General features: G+C 41.9%; 1 protein-coding gene across 3 annotated transcripts in view; it reads left to right on the forward strand.

Moving 5' to 3' along the window:
* Positions 1-364: 364 nt before the first annotated feature.
* The window catches only part of CNOT1 (CCR4-NOT transcription complex subunit 1), a 55,377-nt gene continuing 31,869 nt past the window's right edge, over positions 365-23,872 (forward strand). For all 3 annotated transcript variants that reach the window (XM_083870251.1, XM_083870253.1, XM_083870252.1), the window contains exons 1-16: positions 365-468; positions 6,026-6,302; positions 10,033-10,140; positions 10,811-10,909; positions 11,403-11,471; positions 11,578-11,632; positions 12,014-12,217; positions 13,575-13,743; positions 14,962-15,088; positions 15,377-15,487; positions 16,624-16,794; positions 17,330-17,457; positions 18,418-18,658; positions 20,111-20,230; positions 21,291-21,413; positions 21,639-21,790. In XM_083870251.1, coding sequence (XP_083726377.1) covers positions 6,201-6,302; positions 10,033-10,140; positions 10,811-10,909; positions 11,403-11,471; positions 11,578-11,632; positions 12,014-12,217; positions 13,575-13,743; positions 14,962-15,088; positions 15,377-15,487; positions 16,624-16,794; positions 17,330-17,457; positions 18,418-18,658; positions 20,111-20,230; positions 21,291-21,413; positions 21,639-21,790 — 1,979 coding nt within the window. In that variant the 5' untranslated portion in view covers positions 365-468; positions 6,026-6,200. The remainder of the gene's footprint in view (positions 469-6,025; positions 6,303-10,032; positions 10,141-10,810; positions 10,910-11,402; positions 11,472-11,577; positions 11,633-12,013; positions 12,218-13,574; positions 13,744-14,961; positions 15,089-15,376; positions 15,488-16,623; positions 16,795-17,329; positions 17,458-18,417; positions 18,659-20,110; positions 20,231-21,290; positions 21,414-21,638; positions 21,791-23,872) is intronic.

Genomic DNA, 23,872 nt, shown 5'->3' on the forward strand with positions numbered 1-23,872 from the left:
GCCCGCCACTTCCCCTTCCCGCCCCGCCCCCGCGCGGCGCTCCTCGCTCATTGGCCGGTCTCGGCAGCGCGGGTTGGCTGCCGGCGCGCACGCGCAGCTCGTGAGGGCTAAGGCGCTCTGATTGGTTGAGAGAGTAGGAAGGATTTCTGCCCCTCCCGGCCAATGGCGCGCGGCTCAGGCTCCTCGCGGAGGGAGGCGGGACGCCCTCTCCCGAGGTCGCACGGCGCTGATTGGCCAGCTCCACGCGGCCCCGCGCTCTGATTGGGTGAAGGCCGCGCCGGGGGGGCGGGGCAGCTCCGCGCGCATTCCGCCCCTCCGCTCCCCCCGCGTCCCCCCCCGCGAGAGGACGGGGGAGGGGAAAGGCCGCGGCGCGAGCGCGCGACCCCATCCGCCATTTTGTATCGGAACGGCGGCGGCGCGAGAGAAGCGCGCGAGCGGCCCCGGCCCGGCCCTCACGACACCGCCGAGGTGCGAGCGGCGCCCGCCCGGCCCCGGGGGGCGGCTCTGGGCGGCTCTGGGGGAACCGCGGGCTCCGGGGCGGGGGGAGCGGCGGTGGGGACGGGGCCGGAGGCAGTGGGGCCGGGCCGGGTTGCGCTGGGGGCACCGGGGCCGCCTGAGGTCCCCCCGGCCGGGCCGCCCTCGGGGTGTGCGAGAGGCGGCGGCGGGACCCGCGGCCCTCTGCCCCCCCCGCTCCGCGGTCCTGCGGCCGGCCCTGAGCCACAGGGGGACCTCCGCAAGGTCCGGGCGGGAGCCGCGGGTGTTCCCGTTGGGTGGCGGGGGCAGGAGGCGGCGGCGGCGTCGCGAGGTGGCGGGGAAACCGCCGGCTCTGGAGCCGTGCTCATTGCTCCCCCTTGGCTTGTGTAACGCCGCTGGTGACAGGTGGAGCTCTGAGGAGTCCGGGCCGGGCCTGCCCCGGCCGGGCTCGGCGGCCTCCTGGGAGATCGGTGTTGTTCTGACTTGCCCGTAGAAAATACGGAAAAAGTGAGCTGTAGTAAATAATCCGGTGACATAACCTTCTTGCAGACCACAGGAGAGAAATCCTTCTCAGTGCTGTCCTCCAGTTAAGAAAACACTGCCCAGTAAAATGGACTTGTATAATACTGAACTAGAAATAGCAACAGTTGGGCGTTTCGGCAGACGCTGTATCGATACAAGAGCTTCTTTACAATAGTTTTCTAACTTGGAGTAGTACCATTTACTTCTTATACAGGAAGGCCTGTGAGTAATTTCAACAAACCACAAGCAATTTGGACTGTATTTTCGACAGAAGTGAGGTAATACTGAAGATACAACCCCAGTCTGTTGGTACATCACATATTCAGATTGTTTCTGAATCCCACTTGTTGCACGGGAAGCGTTAGCGACTGCTCTCAGAAACTTTTTTTAAGCAGGTAACAAAGCAGGTCTGACTCTGACGAGTCATTCTTAGTGTACCCAACTGATTCCTGTTTCTAAGGTAACTAATTTGGCATTGGCTAAAATTATGGGCAGGGTGAGTCCAGATGGAGTGACTCTCTTACAAACAGGAAACAAACTTAGTTAGTAGTAGACTGGTCTGTCCTCTCCATGTTTGTTATTTTGATTCTTTCAGCCCTTTTAAGTTCACTCTTAACTGTTGCTGCTGTTGGCCTGGTGTTTCCACACCAAACTCACAGCCTGTTTGCTGCCTACCCGTGTCTCTTCTTTGGAGAAACACCTTGTCCTGTTTATCCTTTATAGTGTTCCTGGGTTTTTGGTTTATTCTGAAATGGCCACTCTTGGTGTTGAGCTGAGTAAGTGAAAAAGAAGCTGTGGAAATATAACTTAGCCCAAGAGGACAGTGATGTTTTGTGTCCCCTTGATGGGACATAACTAAATCACGTTGGGAATTGTTACCACTGAGGATCATGATTGAGGCCATCACTATTTTAGCCAGATTTCTCTTTTTGTTCCTTAAACATCCCTGATGTGTGAATTCTGCAGTTTTCCTTTGACTTTTGAAGCAGCATTTAGCTGTTTTAAAACACATTTTGGATGGCAGAAAACCATGAAGCATTTGATAACAAGTCCCTGCTTTTCTTCCCTCCAGCAGAAGCTTTATTCTGCAGTGTTTGTCTGAAGGAGAACTGGGAAGTGAGAGTTTCTTGGTTTGTTTTCTTTTAACAGTCCAGGTTGAGATGGGAAAATGCCCGAGGCAGTCATGTCATGTTTGATGCATATCTCATGTATTTGAGGTGAATTCCAGACTGCAGCTTCACTGGCCTGAGTGTACAGGAACAACATAGTGCTTAATTCAGCCGCGCTCTGTAAACTAAAGTTACTGTGTCTAATCATCTTTGTGACTTCCAGTTTGCTGGATTTGGGGGCAGATTTCCAGCGTATGGAATGTTCAGGTGTCTTTTCTGTTTGTAAACACCTGAATTTGAACTGATCAAATGAATTGGGAGATTATTTTACTGGTAATGTGACTTTCACTGTGGGTTTTTTCCCCCTCAGTAAATTTCAAAGTGGTAGACATCCTGAAATACAAAGTATCCTGTGATTCAAAACCACCTTTTCTGCCTTGGATTGCTCCCAGTATTGGCCTTCAGAGAGGTGTGGTGCTCTTCCATGTTTTGTATTTGTTCATGGGTTTAAAAAGAGGATGAGAGACTATTCTGAAGAGCAGGTTTAGCAGTGGTCCCTTTAGCATGTTTTATGTGATGTTTTGTGACAGAAGTTTAGATCTGATCAGCAAACACCTTGCTGTTTGTGTCACTTGGTCTATTTTATCCTCCACATGCAGCACGTGTGCCCTGAAGTCATACAACTCTTGAAATCCAGTGGAATAGTTACTTCTACAAAATTCTGAAAAAAAATCCAAAGTTATTTTAAAGTAATTTTGAAGTTACTTTCTTTGTGAGGGCGTTTCTGAATTTGTGGAAGACTTCAGGTTTGTAAACTTCAGTATCAAGGCTTAGTTACTCTGTAGTGATTTCTGGTTAGTAGGGAGTGTCTTTGGTCACACCTGATGGGTGGTTTCATATTGGCCCTCTCTATTTTGTGATTTTTGGATTCTTGCCTGAAATTTTATTGCATTTATGTTTTAATCCAACAGAACTCTGCTCTTGAAAAAAGGTCTACAGAAGGAGATGGCAAATGTTTTTTGCTGATGGGCTGTTGTTTTCCTTAGGAAGTGTTCAGGGTGTGTAATGCTGTAGAATTTGGTAAATACATTTTATCTCTTCAAAATGGGCTGTGTTGCACAATATAAAATTATAATATTGAAAGAGCTCCTGAGTCCCTGCAGGGTATCTTAATCCATTACTGTATCAGAGGATCTGTGACTGAAAGTAGCTAGTTTTGCCAGGTAATCTAAATTTTTTATATATAAATTCCGTGTAGCTGAGGCCTGACTTGTCTGAACATGGCAGATTTGTCCCATGAACTGAAAGCTTCCTGAATTGTTGAGGCCAGTGTAGGGAGATTCATTCCCACTAAGGATGTATGGATCTAAAAATAAAGTCTGCTTCACATAGCATTCATAGCTTCCTTAATCAGTGCTGTAGTAATTGAATTTTCGCCTTGCACTGAATGACCAAAGAGGTACCTGTGCAGTTCTGCTTTGCAGGCGAGGCTCCCTTGGTAATTCTGTACTCCCCTGAGTTGGGTTACATCGTTTGAACCTCTCAAGTGTGTTTAACGTTGTGTCCGTGGGAGCTGTCAGGGTTTGCTGTGTGTCAGGATACACATGGTGCAAGCCGTATGTTTAGAACATAAGTAGGAAGCTGTTTCCTCAGCTATTGTGCTCCTTCCTTGAGTCTCTGTGTTTGCTCAGGCTCTTCCTTGAAAGGAAAAATCCGATTTTGCCTCCAGCTTGGATTGTCCAGTGGCAGTGCCAGATTTTGCAGTTGGAAGGTGGCAAAGCTTGTTTTGCTTCCCTGCAATCAAAGCATTCCCTGCTTTTTTGAGAGACAACAGATATGCTAATGGGAGGGTGGGATGGTCAGTGTTGGTGCTCTGCAGGGTGTTGTATGGCAGCAGGGAGGCTTGAGCCCAGCTTGAGAATTTCAGTACTAACCCCCTGGGTTTTAGGTGGAGTAGGTGTGATTGCTGTGCTGTTTGTATTGGTAAGAGGAAAAATGCCCAGAGAAATACATTTTTTTCTTCCTAGGGGCCTGAAAGGCAAATTCTGAAATTCTGTTATAGCCTTAAAAATTGGTCCAGTTGAAGTTTTGTGTTATGTCCTGTAGGCAGTTGGAACAGCCTGTGAGTTTTCCAGGCTGATTGCTGTAATCTGGAGCTCTGATGGGACTGAGTTCCCCTTGCTCACTGCTGGTTTTAGTAAGTGCAACTACTGTCCCTAGGTCTGTGTGTTTGATTTCTAACAAATACTTTTCAGAAGCTTTATATTGGTCATGTATTTTAAACCCTGCCAGTAAGATTGTTTTGGAAGGCGAGTGTTTGCCAAACCCAGTGACATTTTCTAGGTTACTCCAAAAGAGGAATTTGAAGGTTAATAAAAATAAATCAGGTATTGTGCTACTGAGAAATTTTTTTTAAACTTTGTGCCAGTCCTGCCTTCTAGAGGATCCACAGTCAGTGGCCTTTTAAATCTTTATATATAAAGGTAATGAATTCTAGCTTGTCAGATGTACTAAAAAGAAATGGAAGTTTTGTAATTCTTCTCACTGTAGTTTTAGACATGCCCTGAAATTCTTTCAGAGACCAACTGCCTTGTCACTGAGGAATGCTTTCAGTATTACTGCTTGAAAATTTGTTCTTTGTGAGATGTAAGTTTTATTGCGTAAGAACAATCTTGCATACCTTCATTGGGTAGTCAGGGTTTTCTATGGCATAAGGAAAGTCTGGAAGTCAGTTGATTTGACTTAAAAATAATTTACCTATATATTTGTGCAATATAATAAACTTTTTCAGAGAGCAGAATGGTCCTCATTGCCTTTGATAGGATTTGTTGCCCCTGATGCTTTGAAGTGTATGCAGATGTTAAATAAGGTGTGGTTCCAAGTGTAAGCAAGTGAAAACCTTTGTATAAAGGGAGATGTGAGGAAGAGTTCTATTTGTGGCCAGCACAGCCTGTTCAGCCTCCTGCCTGCTGCTGCTGTTGGGCGCTGGCAGGAGGAGGCCCGGAGTGCCGGGCTGTGCTGCTGCAGGAATCCTCCCCGCACTGCTCTGCCTCAGTTCCGCGTGCCAGGAGAACACATCACCCCAGCCAGCCCTTTACATGATGAGGCAGAAATCCTGTGCTCCTGGATTTTGCCGTGGAGCCAAGACAGCAAAGCAATGGTTTTTGTTCTGAAAAAGGGATCTTCAGACTCCTGGCATAGAGCCCAGTGACCTTTGTGTTTTGATCAGGTAGAGCTTCCAAGCAGTGACTCTGTGGCTTGATTCTACCTCTGTTAATGCACAGCGCTGCTTCTCAGAGCAGCTTGGGGCTTCTTTTGAGGCTCCCCACACTGTTGGATATGCAGGACTTGCTTTGGGATGCGATTTTGTCACACTGGCAATCTGTAATTTAACAGATGAGATGTCAAGTGCCAAGTTTTGTGTTGTCATAGAAATTTATTAAGCTGGCAAGCTTTGCTGTTGTAGATCACTGGAAAGCTGTTTCAGTATAAGCCAAATGTTAGGGTTAGTTTATTGCAGTTCTTTGTGTGTTGCTCATTCACAATTGCTTGTTTTGGTGTACAGGGTTGAGGCAATACTGCCTGGATGTACTGAGGCAAAATATAGCCGAGATGGTAAAAGTGCATTTTTGGTACTAATTTATAATCAATGCTTTGAATGATTCTGGCCTCTGATTGTTGCTGTGTGGTATCCTATTCGTTATTCGTCTCGTTTTCTTTCTCACGGTGCTGAAAATCATTCTTCTGACTGAGCTGTTTGCTGGCTCTTTCAGACTGCAAACTGCAGAAACAAAAGTGGTCAGGTAGTGTAAAAACAACTGAACTTGTGTTTTAAAGACTTAATAGTACTTTATTTTCCTTGTAAACATAGTTATGTGATGTTGCTAAGAACTTAAATCTAATTTAATACTGTTTTCCAGGTGCCATGTTTCAGAACAGACGAAGACAACTGAGAAAGAAGAGCTGAAGCAAGTAACACAAAAACAGATATAGTCTCATTGGGGGAAAAAAACTTGACCTGTCTCTGAGGTGACTAAAGGGGAATAATGGTGATTTTGCGCCGGGCTCGGCCGCCTGCTTCCGCCCCAACCAGCAATGAATCTTGACTCGCTCTCGCTGGCCTTGTCTCAAATCAGCTACCTGGTGGACAATTTAACCAAGAAAAACTACCGAGCCAGCCAGCAGGAAATACAGCATGTAAGTAAAGTGATACAGTGCTACAAAATAAATTTTGGAAAGAGAACTGGAGTTTCTCTTCTTGTTTGTATTTGTACTCTGTCCTGCTCTTGTGTACGTTACTGTTCGCTGTTTTCTGCGGTGTTGGAAATTGCAGGGTGTGTCTGATACTCCTGCTGGTTCATTTGCCAAGTCATGAGATACAGCTCAGAGCTGAGTCCAGTATTAACTTTGTAGTTGAATATCAGGATTAACTGCTGCTCCTGAAGGGTGGTATGAAAAGCTTTCTTCTCCAGGTTAAATCTTCCCACTTTTGAGCATTCAATAGAACACTGATTGGGAAGGGGAGGAAAACTGTATACATTCAGTGTTCAGAGTTCTTGCACTGAAAGCCTGAGTGTTGTAATTTACCTCTGAATGCTCTCTCTCCTCCCTTGATGGAAGTTTGTTTTCCTCTTCATTCAGTGACTCATGGCTTGGTTGTGAAGCCAAGCTGGCTGTCTTGGCCCTGCGTTTTCAGACGGCAGGCAGAGTAACTGCACGTTGAGACCAAAATATTTGTGATTTGGACAATAATTCTGTTTTAATTGACCTTTTTAAAAATAGCTCTAACTTGTAGGGTGGACTGAAAAGCATTATCTGCAGAGGAGTTCTTAGGAGGAAGTGAATGCTACTGAGCTAGTTTTAGAAACTGATTTAGTTCGGTTCCCAGCAGACAGCTGGGCCACTTAATTTTGAGTGTTTTTCCTGTAACAGTGCAATCCCGCAGTGATTTGAATCAGATTAGAAGGCCAGGAGGCTTAAGCAGTGAGTTTCTGTAACATTTGATGTCTTTAAAAGTGCATTCATTGCTTATCTTGAGGTGAGAGGAGAGTGATTTCAGCTGTATTGGCTTATTTAAATGTAAGGTTGGATAGATGTGTTGTAACTTTTTTAACTTTCTCATGTTTTTGCAAATTCAGTACTCCAGGGGCTCATTTGGGATCATGCTGTCCTTTTGATCCTTGTTAGTTTCAACAGATGGTTTTTGCAGCAAGGTGTGACTGAAGCATGGCTTGATTTGGGAGAAGATATGGTTGATCTGCCATTCACTTGGAGCACAGCTCTCCAAAACAGGGACAGATTGTTCCTTACCCTTCAGCCAGGCCTCTTAACCTCACTGGGGTGAGAGGGGCAAGAGACTGGGACCTGGTCCCTGGAAATGTCTGGATTGTGTATGGTTATAAAGCAGATCTAGAATTTCAAGGGTAAATTCATAAAATCGTAATCTCTTATTGTCTTTTATTTCCTGGTATTGCTTTACTTTTGTGGTTGCTGGTACAATATTTCTTTAGTTGAAGAGAATATGTGTGCTGTAACTCTGTCTTATGGTACACTGCTTGGGGTGAATTTTCGGCATGATTCACTCAATTTTACAAAGTTTCCATCTAAGCATATAGAGTTGTGGAAATTCATACTCAGAGTTGTTCTTGTCTCAACTGACCAAAATGACACTTATATTTAGATACATCACTTGAGTGTAAGAGTGGCAAAGCTTAAGGAACTATTTTCTGTTTAAATGTGCTATCAGTAGTCATTTAATGTAGATAATTCTTTAAAAATAGAATATATGTTTAAAAAACCCAAAAATATTTTATGCATTTGTCAGACACAAATTCTAAACCATGACTTCCTCTGAAGTGAGTTTTTGTGGTGTCCTTCTTCTAAAGTGGTAAGGAGAGCCTGGTTGGAGTGGGGGAAAGGGCTTTGTGGGTGAGATTATCTAGGAAAGCAAAACTTTGTGAATCTAGAAAAAATTCTGTCTAATCCTGTATTTGCCCAAACACATTATGTGATAAATCCAAATATGTGTGGCTCAAGTTTTATCCTAAATCACAGGCTGGTTGAGGTTGGAAGGGGCCTGTGGAGGTAATTTGTTCCAACCTCCTGCTCAAACAGTCACTTAGGGGGGGTTGCCCAGAAATATATCTGGGCAGCTTTTGGGTACTGACGTGGGTGGAGACTCCACAGCCTTTCTGGGTGGCCCCTGTCAGTGCTTGATCACCCCTGCACTAGTATTTTTGGTCTGACTTTGACTGGATACACTGTTATGTAAACTTATCTAGGCTGCCAATACAAAGGTTTTTTTCATCTCTTTCTTCAGGAACACTGGCAGTTCTCATTCCCCATTTCCTGGAAGACCTTTTTTGTGAATGTAGTTAGAGTTGAAATATGATACACTGCACTTCTAGCCTTCTCTTCTTTCCTGTATGTTAAATTTTCAAATTATTGTCCTTTGGAAGATACCTCAGTGCAGGGAAGCAATCTACTTCTGATGCTGGCAGGTTGTGTGGATGGCTTTAGTATGAGCAGTTTTCTTTGGCGTCTGTTTACTTCGATGAATTCACCTTGGTCACAGCACCAGGCAGCTCCTTAGGAAATTGATACAGCTTTATGTCAGTCTTGTTAGCACATCCAAATCTTTGTATTTAATTTGGATCACCTAAACAAACTGGCTGTTTTCTGAAACCTGAGCTAGGGAGTAGAATTTGCTGCCAATTCAGGTTTGCTGCCTTTTGCACCAATCTGAGCATCTTCCTAATCCTGGGGTATGGCTGCCTTCAGAGGCCCAGCTGACATCACAGCTGGGCTGTTTACTCTGGACTGACATACCACAGGCATGTATATTATAGCCTCTGGTCAAGAAGCACAGCTAGGTTTGACTTGGAAGTTTCTTTGCAGCAGAACAAAACTTGGCAGCCACTGGAATCAGCAGGCTCTGAGGGAAAGGGAAGCATAGTGTCAGATAACAGTAGAAAAACTGAGATGAAAACAGTCAAACATCAGAGCCCGGGCAGACAGAGCCTAAAGCAGCCCTGTTTGTGTCTTTGCACAAAGAAACTACTGGCAAACAAGGACATTTGTGACGGGTGAGGCAGTGGACTTGGTGGAGGCAGTCAGACCAGAGGCAGAGCTGCGGGTTTGTGCTGGCACATTTGTGTCTCCTGCAGCTACAGAAGGGGAAACAGTGAGAAAAACGTTGCCAGTAGGTGAAGGTTGAATTTGTTATTAGCTGCTACCATGTGGCCAAAGAGGCAGGCTACTGTTTATTGGCTTCATATTTCTGACAGTATAGATTGTATTAAAAGCGAGTAATGCTGTCCAGTAAGTCCTGTCCTGTAAGTGTAAAGAAAGGAGCAAGTTCTGAAACAGTATGGAGCTATTTCAGACAACAAGCTGGTGAGCTGGTCTGTAACCAAGAGTTAAGGTAAATGGTAGGGGATGCAAACGAAAATGTAATATTGTTAAGATTTAGTAATGAGTGATAGGTGTTGTAAGTTAGCAAATGCAGAACACCCAGATGCTGTCCCAAGGCTGTGTTCTTCCAGAGTTAGGCATTGCACCTGTGGGAAAGAATGGGGAAAAGTGAGGCCACAGACTGTGTGGATTCTGGGCTGTTTTGGTGACAGAATCCTGAGGGTGACTTAAAAATCCCTTTTTACTTAGCTTTATAAGAATACCATCCCTGAAATGCATGGCTTCCATGTCAGTGACTTGTGTCTAGATTCTCTTTGTTTATACTTATTATTTGCAAATAGGGTTAATTATGTGGTTTCTAGGTTACTGATTAAAAGGAATATTTATAACAGTTTTCTTGAAACTACAGACGATTTAACTACTAGCAGTACTGCTGTATCCATAGTATTAGACCCAGATCTTGCTCTGTAATGACTGTTTACTACCAAGCTGTTTTTTTGATACTTCTTTTCAGATTGTGAATAGGCACGGTCCCGAGGCAGACAGGCATTTACTACGCTGTCTATTCTCGCACGTGGATTTCAGTGGCGATGGTAAAAGCAGTGGCAAAGATTTTCATCAGGTACAGTTTGCACCAATGCATCTGTTTATTACTTCAGATTGTTAAAAATCATGTGCTGGGATTTTATCCAGGTCAAGCACAGAGGCAGGTTAGAAGCAGTAGCTTCAAACAAAATTCTTTTCTGGTTATGTGGCCTTTTAACTGCAAGCACTTTTTGCCAGCCCTCAAATGAGAGGATAATTGTTGATATCTGGCTTACCATCTCTTGATCTGGAAAAAACCAAGTTGCATCAGTACAAATGCTCCTTTTACCTCATGCATTGCTCTAGTTTGAAAACCTTTCTGTGTATCTTTAGAGTTTGTCTGAATCCATTAACTGACATTTCTGGTGCTGACTATGTCTATTGAATGTTTTCATCCTTAAGCAATTTTGCTGCAGACTTTTTAGCTCCTAACCGTGAATCAGGTACTCTGGGTTGTCTATTGCAATGCGTGAGGATGTTTACAGAAAGGAAAACATTGCACATATGATGGAGAATGTTTCATCACTTTGTCAGTCTTAAAAGCAAAGCAAACCTGAAGAAAGCTTGAATGAAAAGAAGCTAATTGATGTTAGAGAGAATTTGGGCATTTAAATAAATACTTTATCTTTTGTTTTTCAGTGCAAGTACTTTATTTTTATTGTCCTGTTACGAAACTGTGAGTCTTCAAGTTCTCTTGTTCTTTTCAGACTCAATTTCTGATCCAGGAGTGTGCGTCGCTGATTACAAAACCAAACTTTATCTCGACGCTGTCGTACGCCATTGACAATCCCTTGCACTATCAGAAGGTTTGTTTGCTTCTTGAAGGGGATCTCAGTGTCAGAAACTGCGCTGAATTGGTCTTTAGGAAACCAGCTGGTTTTCCCTTGTAGTAAAATTTTCAAAAACTTAACTTGCCTGGTTGGTGTGGGGTTTTTTTTTGTTAAACTAAGCAAGTTTGTAAATTACTCGGAATGACTGCAAACTTAATTTTTAATACTTTCTCTGATGTTGGTTTTTCATGGCTTGTTTATGGCACCAGAACCAAAACAAATCATCAGTGCTTCTTTAAATATGAAAGCCATGAGAGTGGTTTAATAGTGGAATATATGGAAGAAGCTTTTAGATGAGATGTAGCCAAAAATAGTTGGAAAGTTGTTTAGCCTTAGAAGCTTTGTGTTAACCCGCAGCAGAATAATTACTAATATTCCAAGCTTGCAAATAGACTCTAAATAGTCTGACACTTTGCAAATGAGATTAATCCCAAAACAGCTTTCATGTTATTCTTCTTACCTGTTTCAGAGTCTAAAGCCTTCACCCCATTTATTTGCCCAATTGAGTAAAGTCATCAAATTAAGTAAAGTTCAAGAGGTAGGTGAATAGTTATTTCAAAATTTTTTATTTCTTCTTTTTTTTATTATTTATCTAGTTAGAAAGGATGAGGTCCCCTTACTATGATGTTTGTTTTTGTTTGTAGGTGATTTTTGGTCTGGCTTTACTGAACTCTTTCAGCTCAGATCTGCGAGGTTTTGGTAAGTTTTCTAAAGCATCAGGGACAACCTTTTTCAGCAGTGTGCTTTTTAGATGGGGTAGATGGGTGCCTGCCTGACCTGACCTTGCAATTAGTGGTGCCATTGGGAGGGGCAGTAGATAGCACAGTCATCTTGTGTGAAGTTAAAGGACCAGTTCATGTATGACTGGCTTGATAATGAATCAAATTGGGCTATTGTGATATCTTAACTTGTAGTTGTCCACTAATATTTGAGTTCCCAGATACGAGATTTCTGTTTAAATCTGAACTGTTGTGGATTGTGTTAAACGAACTCAAATTAAGAGAATGGTACCTAGCTAAATGAATCTCATATTAAAGCAGAATCCCAGGTTTTGACTCTAACCTCTTCTGTTTCCAAAAGCTGCCCAGTTTATCAAACAGAAACTCCCGGATCTTTTGCGCTCTTACATTGACGCGGACGTCAGTGGAAATCAAGAAGGTGGCTTCCAAGATATTGCAATAGAGGTCCTGCACCTTCTCCTCTCCCATCTCCTCTTTGGGCAGAAGGGAGCCTTTGGGGTAGGACAGGAGCAGATTGACGCTTTCCTCAAAACATTACGTAGAGGTAAGTGGTGCTGTTCAGGAAGCCTGACCAGATGCAGACTTTGAGATGGATTTTTATGACTTGCTGTCAGTGCAGAGTACTGAAGTGGTGGGGAGCTTGCCAACTTAGAACTTGGTAAATTTTCATAGTAAACTGACAGAAAAAGTACCATTGTTCTGGTATTGGGTCCTAATGTACAGTTTTGCTTTCAATGAGCAGAAATGTGGTCTCATGTTCATGAAAAGTTTTGATAAATGAACACCGAATAAGGGATATTCAAGTCTGCGTTTGCTTGTATTGCTTGGTATGTGTGGATTTAACTAAAGCAGCTTAGTGCACTGTAGTTGAAAACCCCCATGCAGAGTAAGGAACATACATTGCCATTTCAAACAGGTTCATTTCAAGCATTGTTTTATTACATTAGATGCAGATCCATGAGGAAACACTAGCACACTGAGGGAGTTGCTTCTGACTTAAACTCTAGTTCATTTCCTGAAAACTACCACTGTAGTCTGTTCCTTTCCAAAAACCAGTGTTTGCTGTAAACCTATCACACTAGGGAGGATTTGGACTCAAGATGATAATTGAACTTAACCCATTCCTTGATTCTGCACAGACCTAGAGGAAGCTACCATTTCTACAAAAGTAAAATATTTGTTCTATTTTTTTAAATATAATGTCATCGTTCATACATATTTTAATAAGGATTAGTGCATTAGCTTGTGTCATTCCTGACGCTTTGCTTTGGGATATTGGGAACTCTTCTATGAATGGCTCTGTAGGGTCTGGAGGTGCTGTATGTCAACAGTGCTGTCTCAGGAAGGCCCACCCCACAAAGGTGTCTTTGCTGCTCTCCACTGTGAGCAGAACCCTGATGCGCAGATCTGATCCTCTCATTGCTTGTCTCTCTTAAACTTTGCCTCCCAGGAAGGAAATGATGAGTAATCTTTCTATGCCCAAGTGCCTGGCTTAGTTTTGCAATGTTTCTTAGACTCAGTAGGAGATCCTTTGTTTCCTAATATTACCTGATTTGGAGGAGTAACTTTTGCTGGACTGCTGTATTGTTTCCTGCTCTGTGCTTTTTTTGGATGACTGCTGTTAGTGACAATCTAGTTCTAAACTTACACCGGCACAGCTGCTGGCCTTTTGGGCAGCTGCTAAGCTGCAGTGAACCTGCATGAGCCTAGTTTAGTCTACATTCTTCTTCTCTAAGAATATCCCAGCGCCAGTAGAGAACTGAGACTGGGATGGAGGGATGCTGCTCTCTTGATTTCTGCAGCAGTAGGCCAACTCTAGCACAGCCATGAAAGAATTCTGAATAGTCTTTGACATGCAACTGTTGTTCTGGGTGTTTTGACATTGTTACTCTTGCCTTTAGATTTTCCCCAGGAGCGTTGCCCTGTGGTGCTTGCACCACTTCTATACCCTGAAAAACGGGACATTCTAATGGACAGGATCCTGCCTGATTCTGGAGGGATAGCCAAAACCATGATGGAGAGTTCTCTGGCAGATTTCATGCAAGAAGTTGGCTATGGCTTTTGTGCAAGGTTTGTAGGAAAATACAATTTTCACACATGTAATTTTGTGGGGGGAGTGTTTTTCTTTCTTGTTTCTTGAGGTAAAGGATAAAGAACACTTAAAACACTAAAATAAGTAGAATCTTAAAAACTATTATGAGGTTGTTTATTTGAATTCCGGTTGTACTTTGCTTTCTTCTAATGTGTATTAAATGCCTGTGGACACCGTGTAGAATTTTAATTTTATCATGGTAAGAAATGCCACATGAAAGGATTCACATTGCTTTTGAAGGTTTCATAAGAATTTGACTATCACCCTTTTGTACATGAAAATGAAAGTGTCTGGGTAGACATAAACTCCGGCTAAATCCCACTAGAGTGTTGGAATAACTTTGCTCTTGCAAAACTTAGGCCTCAGAATGAAGCTAACCTGTTTTTTTGTAAGAGGCGTAAGGTAGAATTAAATTATTCTGTATTTCAAGAGAGGCTCTTGATTACTTTAGGGAGGTGACAAAATCTCAAAGGTATTACCATGAGTTTCTTTTTAAACCAAGAAATAAAAACACCATGTGTTGGAAGATACTGAGTTATTTCCTTTGTTAACACATGCATGTTAATAAAACAGTTTATATATTCTTGCTATATAAATCTTCCTGGCCTAGTTATGAAGTGTTCACAAAATGGAAAAAAAACTTGCAAAAAAAGCCTTCAGTTCTGAAATTGAAACTCAGGCATCTGCTCTTTGTTTTCTCTCTAGTCTCCCAGGAGGTTTTTGCTGGTGCCCTCTGCTCAGGGATGCCATGGTTTGTATCAGGCTGAAGGGGAAACATTCATAGTTTACCTTTGAACAGTGCATGTCAGCGTTTTGAAATGTGCATTCTCAAAGCCTTTGTTTCGCTTTTAGGTAGCAGAAAATTTGAGTCTTTGAAGCTCTGTATCACAGGTCAATAGTGGAAGTGCTTTTAACTAAGAAGAGTGCTAAACCTAGCCTGTGCTTTTACTTTGATAGAGCATAGTCTGTGAAACATCTCTGTGACTTCCCTGTCACTTCAGTATACCTGGCTTTGAACTGGAATCATGGCACCAGTGTATTTCATGGAAATAATTGCACACACTGCTGAATTTTTCTTCTTGATTGTCTTAGAATTTTGTTATGTTGGATCATTTAACTAACTTGATGGAAGTCTTACATTGTGCTACAGTGCAGCCTGCTTTCCTGTAAGATCTCTTTGTTTTGTTGCATCTTAGTGTGGAAGAATGTCGCAACATAATCATGCAGTTTGGTGTTCGGGAAGTCACGGCTGCCCAGGTTGCCAGGGTGTTGGGGATGATGGCTCGAACCCATTCAGGATTGACAGACGGTATTCCACTACAAGTGAGTGGCCTGTTGTGCTGGGGATTACATTTCAACAGAAAGAGTTTAAATGCTGGCCTCTAGGAATTTAATAATTGCTTGTATTATTGAATACTTGTCCTTCTGACTCTTCTGCTGTAGATGTCTGTAATACTTTCATGAATGAAAGATTCTCAAAGTGTTAAACTGATACCGTTACTAGTCTGAACTTCTGTTTACACCTCTCTAGTGCAGGGAGTTCTGTAGCCGGTGGGTGTTGAGCCTGTGTTATTTTTTACTAGTGTTTGATTCAGTGTATTTGACTTGCAGTCTATTTCGGCTCCTGGCAGTGGGATTTGGAGTGACGGCAAAGATAAGAGTGATGGAAGCCAAGCCCTTACCTGGAATGTGGAGGTCTTGATTGATGTTCTTAAAGAGCTAGTAAGTCTTGTGAACATCTTGATCTTTTATGTGGATAAAGCAGGACATATCTCAGTATGATTATAAACCTTTTTAAGCTCCCCAACAGCCTGAATAGCTTTGAATCTCTCTAATGTAACTGTACTTAAATGCTGGGTTGTTGTTTTTTTTTTCCTCATGAACAAGTAAATTTTGAGGAATTCTGGAAAATGGAAGCTGCTTGTATGAGTGACTTGGGTGCAGTTTGAGATTCATTCTGCACTGCTCCCATGTGTTCCAGCATGTGTTCTCTGAGGGCTTTTGTGTTTCAGTGTATTTTTGACAGTGGGAAGTTCTGTACATCCGACACCTTGTTTCGGAAAACTTCTTACTGTAGGCATTAGCGATGAGTGGCTATGCATTCCAAAACTCTTCTTTATTGCTTCTTAGATATGCTAACACTATAGAAATAGTAAAGTTTTTCCACCACTTTATAAGCAGCAGTTTTTGTAATGAACTCAGTTAAACATGAATACCATTTCTTTTGCTTGCCTTATATAGGATTTTTTCTTATGTTTCTTCTAATGTATGCACAAATCACTGCTTTGTTTTTCTAAACCTTGGGCCATAAAATAGCTTTGTCTCTGCTGCTCACCTGTCTCTGAAATGAATGGTTTGTGTTCTGTAATGGCCACAGTTCCCTCCAAGCTCCTTCATCAATATTGTTTCACACTGTTCCTGAAAATACAATGAGTGCTTTACAAGATCTTGGAGTTTACATTTGGCAAAAGGAGGAGCAAGTTCTGCTTGCTAGCAGATCAGACCCTTCTGCCTTTTATCAGAAGCTGTGGAATCCTAGGAAAGGAACAAGTTAGTATGCTACGACAGAAGCTATATGTTTGGGGGTTTTTAAAGAATTTTTAGTTAAATGTTTGGAAGGAGAGACAGCTACTGTAGTGCTGGGGAAGTGCAATCTCACAGAGTAGTTTAAAACATTAACTTGCATCGAATTCTCATAACTGTATAAATACATCTCTTTTTAAAACAAAGCACTTGCTTTCAACTAAAAGTTGGGTGAATGTTAGGTTGGGTACAATACTGATGAAGAGGAGTTCTTTCAAGACAGCACTGGACATTGTAATGTACAAGGCTGACAACCCTTGTTTGTCTCATTGCAGAACCCTACCCTGGACTTCAAAGTAGTAACGTATGAGTTGGACCATCCGGGATTTCAGATTCGTGATAGCAAGGGCCTGCATATTGTAGTTTTTGGCATCCAGAGAGGGCTGGGCATGGAGGTTTTTCCAGTTAATGCCATATACAGACCTTGGAAGCATGCAGAGGGCCAGGTATGTTTACCAACTTTTTTGTTGTACCTGTAGAATATTTGCAAAGTTCCTGAATTTCTTGAATGATAAATGGAGATTAGTAGTGTGAATGTTTAGATAATCCTCATTTGAAATGCTGGCCTGTAAGGCAGAAGCCTCAGGTGTGTTACAGAAGTACAGTGTGTGATTGACTGCACTGTGTGGGACATGGTCACTTGCTGTGCACTGTGTCCCTGCCTTTGGCCCCAGCAGAGTTCTGGTGTGTAGTGCGGCTGAGCATAGAACTGGTGCTGCATGGCAGTGCTCTGGGGTGCTTACCTGGTTAAACAAAAAGGCCACAGCTTCATGCAAACAAGTACCTCAGCACATCTATACCCATCATTCTCAGATTCCAGAAGTGTGAGGTTCAGTCTTGCATAAAACACACAGTGAAGCTTGGCGCACATCTCAGCTGCTAAGTTGATTTGTATCATTCTCAAAATGTGACACTTGATAAATCAGAAGGAACCTGAAACTAATATCTAAACTACTTCTGACATTTTTTTTTTTATTCCAGCTCTCCTTCATCCAACATTCCCTCATAAACCCTGACATCTTCTGTTTTGCTGACTACCCTTGCCATACTGTTGCCACAGACATCCTGAAAGCACCACCAGAGGATGACAATCGAGAGATTGCTACATGGTAATAAACCTGCTCTCAGCTGCTTTTCATACACAGTTAGATTACTTGTCTGGTCAAAGGTGGCTTTATCTTCATGCAGGCAGATTTATTGTAGCTATGTACATACCAGTAGATCGGCCATTAGTATTTGTGACGTTTCATTGGTGAAACTATTCACAGTATCAGAACTTCCTGTGTACTTCCATAATACCTTGCTTTTGTTGGAGTCTTCAGCTTGTTTGTAGAGTTTCTGCTGGTGTGTTTTGGCATATCCTGCAAGCTGAAAGGAGGCAGTAGAGGAGGTGGTTTGAAACTTAAATCTGTCTTTCTCAGGATGATATTAGAAACTTGCTCTACTTGTATGAAAGTAGTCCTAAAATTTAATTATTATATGTATGTGGATATTGGTGAGTTATTACGTAAAGGTGGCTGGTGTGACTTTCTGAGCTGACCTTTCCACCCCTTTTTTGGTGTAGCCATGTAGCTTATTTCAGTACACATACTTGCTGCTTTTTCAATTACACGGCCCAGAATAGGGAATTGAAGAATGAGGAATACAAGTAAATTGGCAGTGATCATTCGTCTGTAAAGCAAGCAAAACAAGTAGAGTATCTTCACTAACTTTCACAAGTGGGGACTGTGAGGTGTTTTAAAAAGTGTTTTTCCATTTCTGGAAGTATGTTTCAAGTTAAATTATCCAAGTGATGCACCTCAAGCTGAATTTCTTCAACATCAGCTTTCAGTTCCCTCTCCTCCCTAACATAATTAGGAGCTCTTAAGTTCTTGGGGTTTTTTTTTATGGTTTCTTGCAGGGCTTAATTGTGCATTATAAGAGCGGCAGTGTCAGATTGTTTGCAGTGAGTGTTGCTGTATATGTCCTTACAATTGCTGCCATAAAATACTTGAAGCCAGGATCCTGTAAACTTGCTGCTTGGTAACTTTGTGGGGGTTGTCTGTTTGTTTTTTCTTCTCTTTTGTTAGGAAGAGCCTGGATTTGATTGAATCTCTGTTACGATTGGCGGAAGTGGGGCAGTATGAACAGGTTAAGCAGCTCTTCAGTTTTCCAATCAAGCATTGCCCAGATATGCTGGTTTTGGCCTTATTGCAGATCAACACGTCCTGGCACACCTTGCGCCACGAACTCATCTCCACACTCATGCCAATTTTCCTTGGCAACCATCCCAACTCAGCCATCATTTTGCACTATGCATGGCATGGACAGGTAAGTATTTTCACTGTAGTTTGTTCCTGTAACTTGAAAGCTGGTTAAATGGGTTGAACAGTTACCACAATGTTGGTTTATGAACCAGTCAGTTTAAAACCCAAGAGGTCAATGATCCATGGTTTATGTAAAGTAATGGGATGTCTCTTCCCTGACTTGAGGGGGAAACTGAACTGTTATGGTTTGGTTTTCAATAATATTCACTGAGAAGATATTCCTGAAAAACTACAGAGATCCAAGTTGAGTTAGACTTTTTAAAACTTTAGCTGTAAACAAAGTTGACCACTTTTATTTTAAGAAAAAGGAAAAAAAAAAAACAAAACCAAACAACCCAAAAGAAACCTCCAAAACCTTCATAGTAGCATCACCTACCTCACCTCCTCAACTCTCAACCTCACACATTTAAAGTGTAAAAACTTGAAGTAGTAAGATGTGAGAAGGTTTAAACCAAAATAGTTGCCTTTATACTTGACAAAAAGATGAAGGCTATTCTAGACATAAAAAAACCTACATGCATGGGAAGTTTTCAGAATCTGGATGTTTTCTGAAAACTTGGGGTTAGCTGCTGACCTTTTTCAAGGAGAGCTTCCATGTAGAGATACAGTAGCTGTGTATGCAAATCCCATCCTTCTAATGGATGTTTTGTTTGGTGTGGCCTTCATCGTGATGTGCACTGATAGTTAAACAAAGAGAAGTCATATGAAATTTAAAGCAGAGGAAGTCTCTGGGGTCGTAGGGAATCTGCATTAGCAAACATGTTTCCCTGTTCATCTAGAGTAGAGTTAATGGCAAGAAGCTTGACCTCTGAGGTTATGCTATGAATGTTTTATATTTTCCTGATGGAAGTCTTTAAATTAAAGGATGAGGGGTAGAATAGACATGAAGTGTTTTTTACATGAAGTCTTGAAATGGCAGAAGAGGCAATATTTCCACAGGGTATGTCTCAGATCAGGGCACTGAATGATGGTTGCCATGGGACATGGTGCCATTCCATGACACTTTTCCTTTAAAAAAAACTGTTGCTGCCCTGAAAATCTTACTTGTGTTGCATTTTGAAATTGCCCCTGTATGAGCAGAGAGCTAGATACTGTGTTTTCTTTGTAAGGTGTACTGAATTTTCACTTCAGGACATCATGTCCAGCATAGCATTTAGTAAATATTTATGTAGTCTAAAAGTGATTTGCCTATGATAGAGAGGAATTGGTCCTGGACAGTGGTAGGAAAGAGGTGGGGATGTATGTATCTATCGTTTGCAGTCCGCTACATCCTTTACTTGTAGCTCCTGGGTAGTTTATTTTTGCATAGAAGGAGCTCAAATCAGAAGCAAGTTCTGAAGCTAAAAAGTAAATATGTTTGTTAAGCTTTTTAGTTGTGAAATACCCCATTGAATGTTCACATATTTGATCCTGTTTCTAGAATCATGAAATGCAATCCTAATTTAATTCTCCTCAGGGTCAGTCTCCTTCAATTCGTCAGCTTATCATGCATGCCATGGCAGAATGGTACATGAGAGGGGAGCAGTATGACCAGGCAAAATTGTCACGTATTCTTGATGTGGCGCAAGACTTGAAGGTGAGTTTTGCAAAACGCTGCCATTTTTTTTTGTCTGGTGTCTTACACAGACTTGCTCGTCTTTTAAGGAAAGCTAAGCTTACCTTGGATTAATTTAGTAAGGATTACATTGTTTAGGCATGTCTGAATTAATTTCAAAATTGGCTGCTGTCCCTCATCTTAAAGAAAAAAAGCCTACATTAATGTGACTTAAAGTACTCCTCAGCTGAGTTGTTGTATCTGACTATAGATGCTTCCAGCCTGTCCTATTGCAAGCCCAAGATGTTTTACTTGATATTTGCAGTGGGGTTGGTTGTCATGGCTTAGACAAGTACCTTGGGAAGCAGCACAACAGAACTGCTCTCTGTGTGAATGTAGTGTGAATCCAGGAAGAGCTTTGTCTGTTTTAACCTTGAATATTAATGGAATGACAATGTAGAAAATATCAGATGCTTGCGTGAAGGCGGTAGTGCTAAACACAATGGAGTGGGGATTTCTTGAGAATGCTACAATTTTTCAGATTTTATTTATTGACAAAAGACTGGAAGTTCTGACTAACTTCTTTGAAGCCTTTATTGCTTCCTAAAGTTACATGCAGAATAATTTGTTGTCTCAACGTGCAAGAGCACAAGCTGCTGCTTGAAGTCAGTTTTGTTGTAGCAATTACAGTGTTCAGAGATGACCTCTTGGAGCAGATATATTCCAGGTATCTCTGAAGTGATTGAGGTCTGTTTGCAGGAAAATGCTAGGTTCTTCTGCTCAACTTTGTAGCAATATCAGTTTCGTAGCTCTTGACCACTTGCTGGTGGTTTTTCATAGCACAGAGGAATTTGAAACTGTCAGCACAAGGTCACTTTAAAGAAGGTGAAATTATGATTTCAAATCAGAGCTCTTGCTTATTTGTCTCACAAGCGAGCTATAAGTGAAGTTGATAGTACCAATCTTTGTTGACAAAGAAAGCATAGCAGCATGTCATAATAAGACTTCTTTGCTAAAATGTGTATGGGAACTAGAAAGAAAAGAAAGGAGAAAGAGTATTCTGTGTGTCTTCACTAGTAGTCTTCTGATTTTCTTTCTTTAGGCCTTGTCAATGCTGCTAAATGGTACTCCATTTGCCTTTGTTATTGACCTTGCTGCACTTGCCTCTCGACGGGAATACCTCAAACTTGACAAATGGCTCACAGATAAAATTCGGGAGCATGGGGTAAAGCAGGATTTTTCTCTTTACTTTTGCACTCTCTTTAGTGACTAACTTAAGTCACTTTAACAATTTTATAAATAGCTTTAAAGTTATTAAAAATGGTCTGATAGTTCAATGTTTTCGCTGAACTATAGTAGCTTAGTGGAATCTCTTCCATGGTGCAATTGCCAAGTTTGAAATAGTGTCTTGGATGTGGTTTGGGAGATTAAAGCAATATTTTTTCCTCAGGAACCTTTCATCCAGGCCTGTATGACTTTCTTAAAGAGAAGATGTCCATCTATCCTGGGTGGCCTTGCTCCAGAGAAGGATCAGCCCAAAAGTGCTCAGCTTCCTCCAGAAACCTTGGCAACTATGTTGGCCTGTCTGCAAGCTTGTGCTGGGTAAGAATTATGTTGCTTATGCTCAAAGTGTAATCTGTTTGCAGCTCGCCTTCTGGCACGTTCGCAGCTGGTTTGGAATTTCATGTGGAAAATGGGGTTAGCGAGGGTGTATAAACTTTCAGGGATAGGTGTAGTAGTACATTTAATTTTGTGCTTAAACTTCTGTTGTAGGCTAGATCACAAGAGCTTGAGTATTGTCTTTATCATCAAACCAGGTGAGCTGATCTTGGTGGCTGGGGGCTGTCTGGTCAGTCAGATAATCAGTTGTTAATGACTAGATAGATAGAGGGCTGTAATTCAGACAAAGGAATCCAGGCCATGGCTACAGAATGGGACAGCATCTTGGAAAACAGTGGCTTTATAATGAATTTTGTGATTGCGTTAACCAAATGTTTCTGTGTGGTAACTGCTTTGGCACAAGGGACTCATGCTGCCCTTATGAGTGGGAGAAAAGTGGGGAGTCGTGATTGTAGTGTAACTGAGACTGAAACTAGACATGTGTAGCTTCTGTTGTTTTTGAGAGAGACTCAAAGTAGTCAAAGATGGAAAATATTGAACGTCTGCAATCAGATTGTTTAGCCAAAGTCTAAAGAAAAGGGTTTGGATTTAAGAGCTGCTAGAGGCAGGGGTGGAATACAGAAGGGTTGATGGAAAGTGAAGTTGGACAAATCAGTCTTTAAATGCTATGTACACACATAGTAAATGTGACTGAAAACATTTGTGGTGTTGTTTCTTAATGCTGTCAGATCAAGGTGTTGTTGAACTGCAGCAATATTTCAGAGTTAACAGGAGGCAGTGTACTGCTGTGTGTGAGCCAGAGTGGCTGGAAGCTGGGATGGCATTTGTTTTGCTGCTACGTTTTGGCACCGTATGAGGCTGACATGTCCAAGTGTGTGTTACCTAATCTGAGGTTTATACTGTGTCCTTTGGCTTAGCCAATGTGGTCTTGAAAGAGATAAGAAACATCTTTAAAGGTGCCCAGGGTGATTCATGGCTCTCACGTAGATAGTAGGAAATTATACCAACATAGATTTGGTCACAATCAGTATCGGAACTGAAAGGGAATTTGAGGTATCTGTAAGACTTTAAGAGAAGGGATTCTCCTGTTTTCTGCTGGAACCTATGCAATTGAAGTTCAAATGCTGTTTCTGAAATAAAATGGTCTAGCACATGTTTTGGTCTGAAGAGATAGCTCTTAATTTTCAAGTCAAAGTGCACCTTTTGAGACTGTAGTTCATAAATGGACTTATATTCCTTATTTTGCATGTTGCAGTGTCTGTTTTAGAGATTTAATAGTTAACCGTAGATTTGAATTGCATCTAATGTCATTGTGTTCTGAATTTTAATGTGTTACCGAGTTTTATTTATTCCATTAATTCCAAACGCCACTAGTTCTCTACTGGCACAATTCTCACAGCCTTCGGTTTCTTTTTATAGCTACTTCTATTCCCTTTTATACAAGAATGTGACCTACTTGCAGTCACTCTCCATTAGTTATTCTCTTTGAGCTTTAGAATGAAAAAGCTTGGATTTCTTTCATGAAGCAATTGCTTTGATTAGCTTAGGTTGCAGTCACGAATGGAAGCAGGCGTTGTAAAGACTAGAAGGTTAAAATCCCAGTAAATATGAAATACATTTGGGAGGGTAGTTGTACTTCATCAGCTGAAGCCTGCCATCTCCTAAATCTGTTTATTTAGGAGCCTGCTTTTTAATTAGGCTTTGGTTAGTTCTTTTCTTGTTTGTGACCTGGGAGATGCAGGTTTTTTTTAGCCACCAGGTCCCTGCATGTTCTAAAACTTATTTTTGGTGCAGCTTGTTTATCACTAGTGAGCACTGCAGTTGTGGCATCATGTAACAGTGAGTCTTCAGAAAGAAATACATGTTCCTTCTATCCTGAGTGTTTTTACAATGAAGTCAGGCTTGGTTGCAGGCACCACAGGCTGACCAACCATGTAATTGATTAACAAGCTGCTTGGGATAAGTCCTTCCCTTGTGGAGCTGCCAGGAGTTGGGGAGGGCAGCAGTGCCTTCTCCACGCAGTCATGTCCTCCATGGTCCACGTGTGTCAGTGTGGGGAATGGT

This window comes from Zosterops lateralis, assembly GCF_965231275.1.
Source record: "Zosterops lateralis genome assembly, chromosome: 12".
Taxonomy (NCBI): Eukaryota; Metazoa; Chordata; class Aves; order Passeriformes; family Zosteropidae; genus Zosterops; species Zosterops lateralis.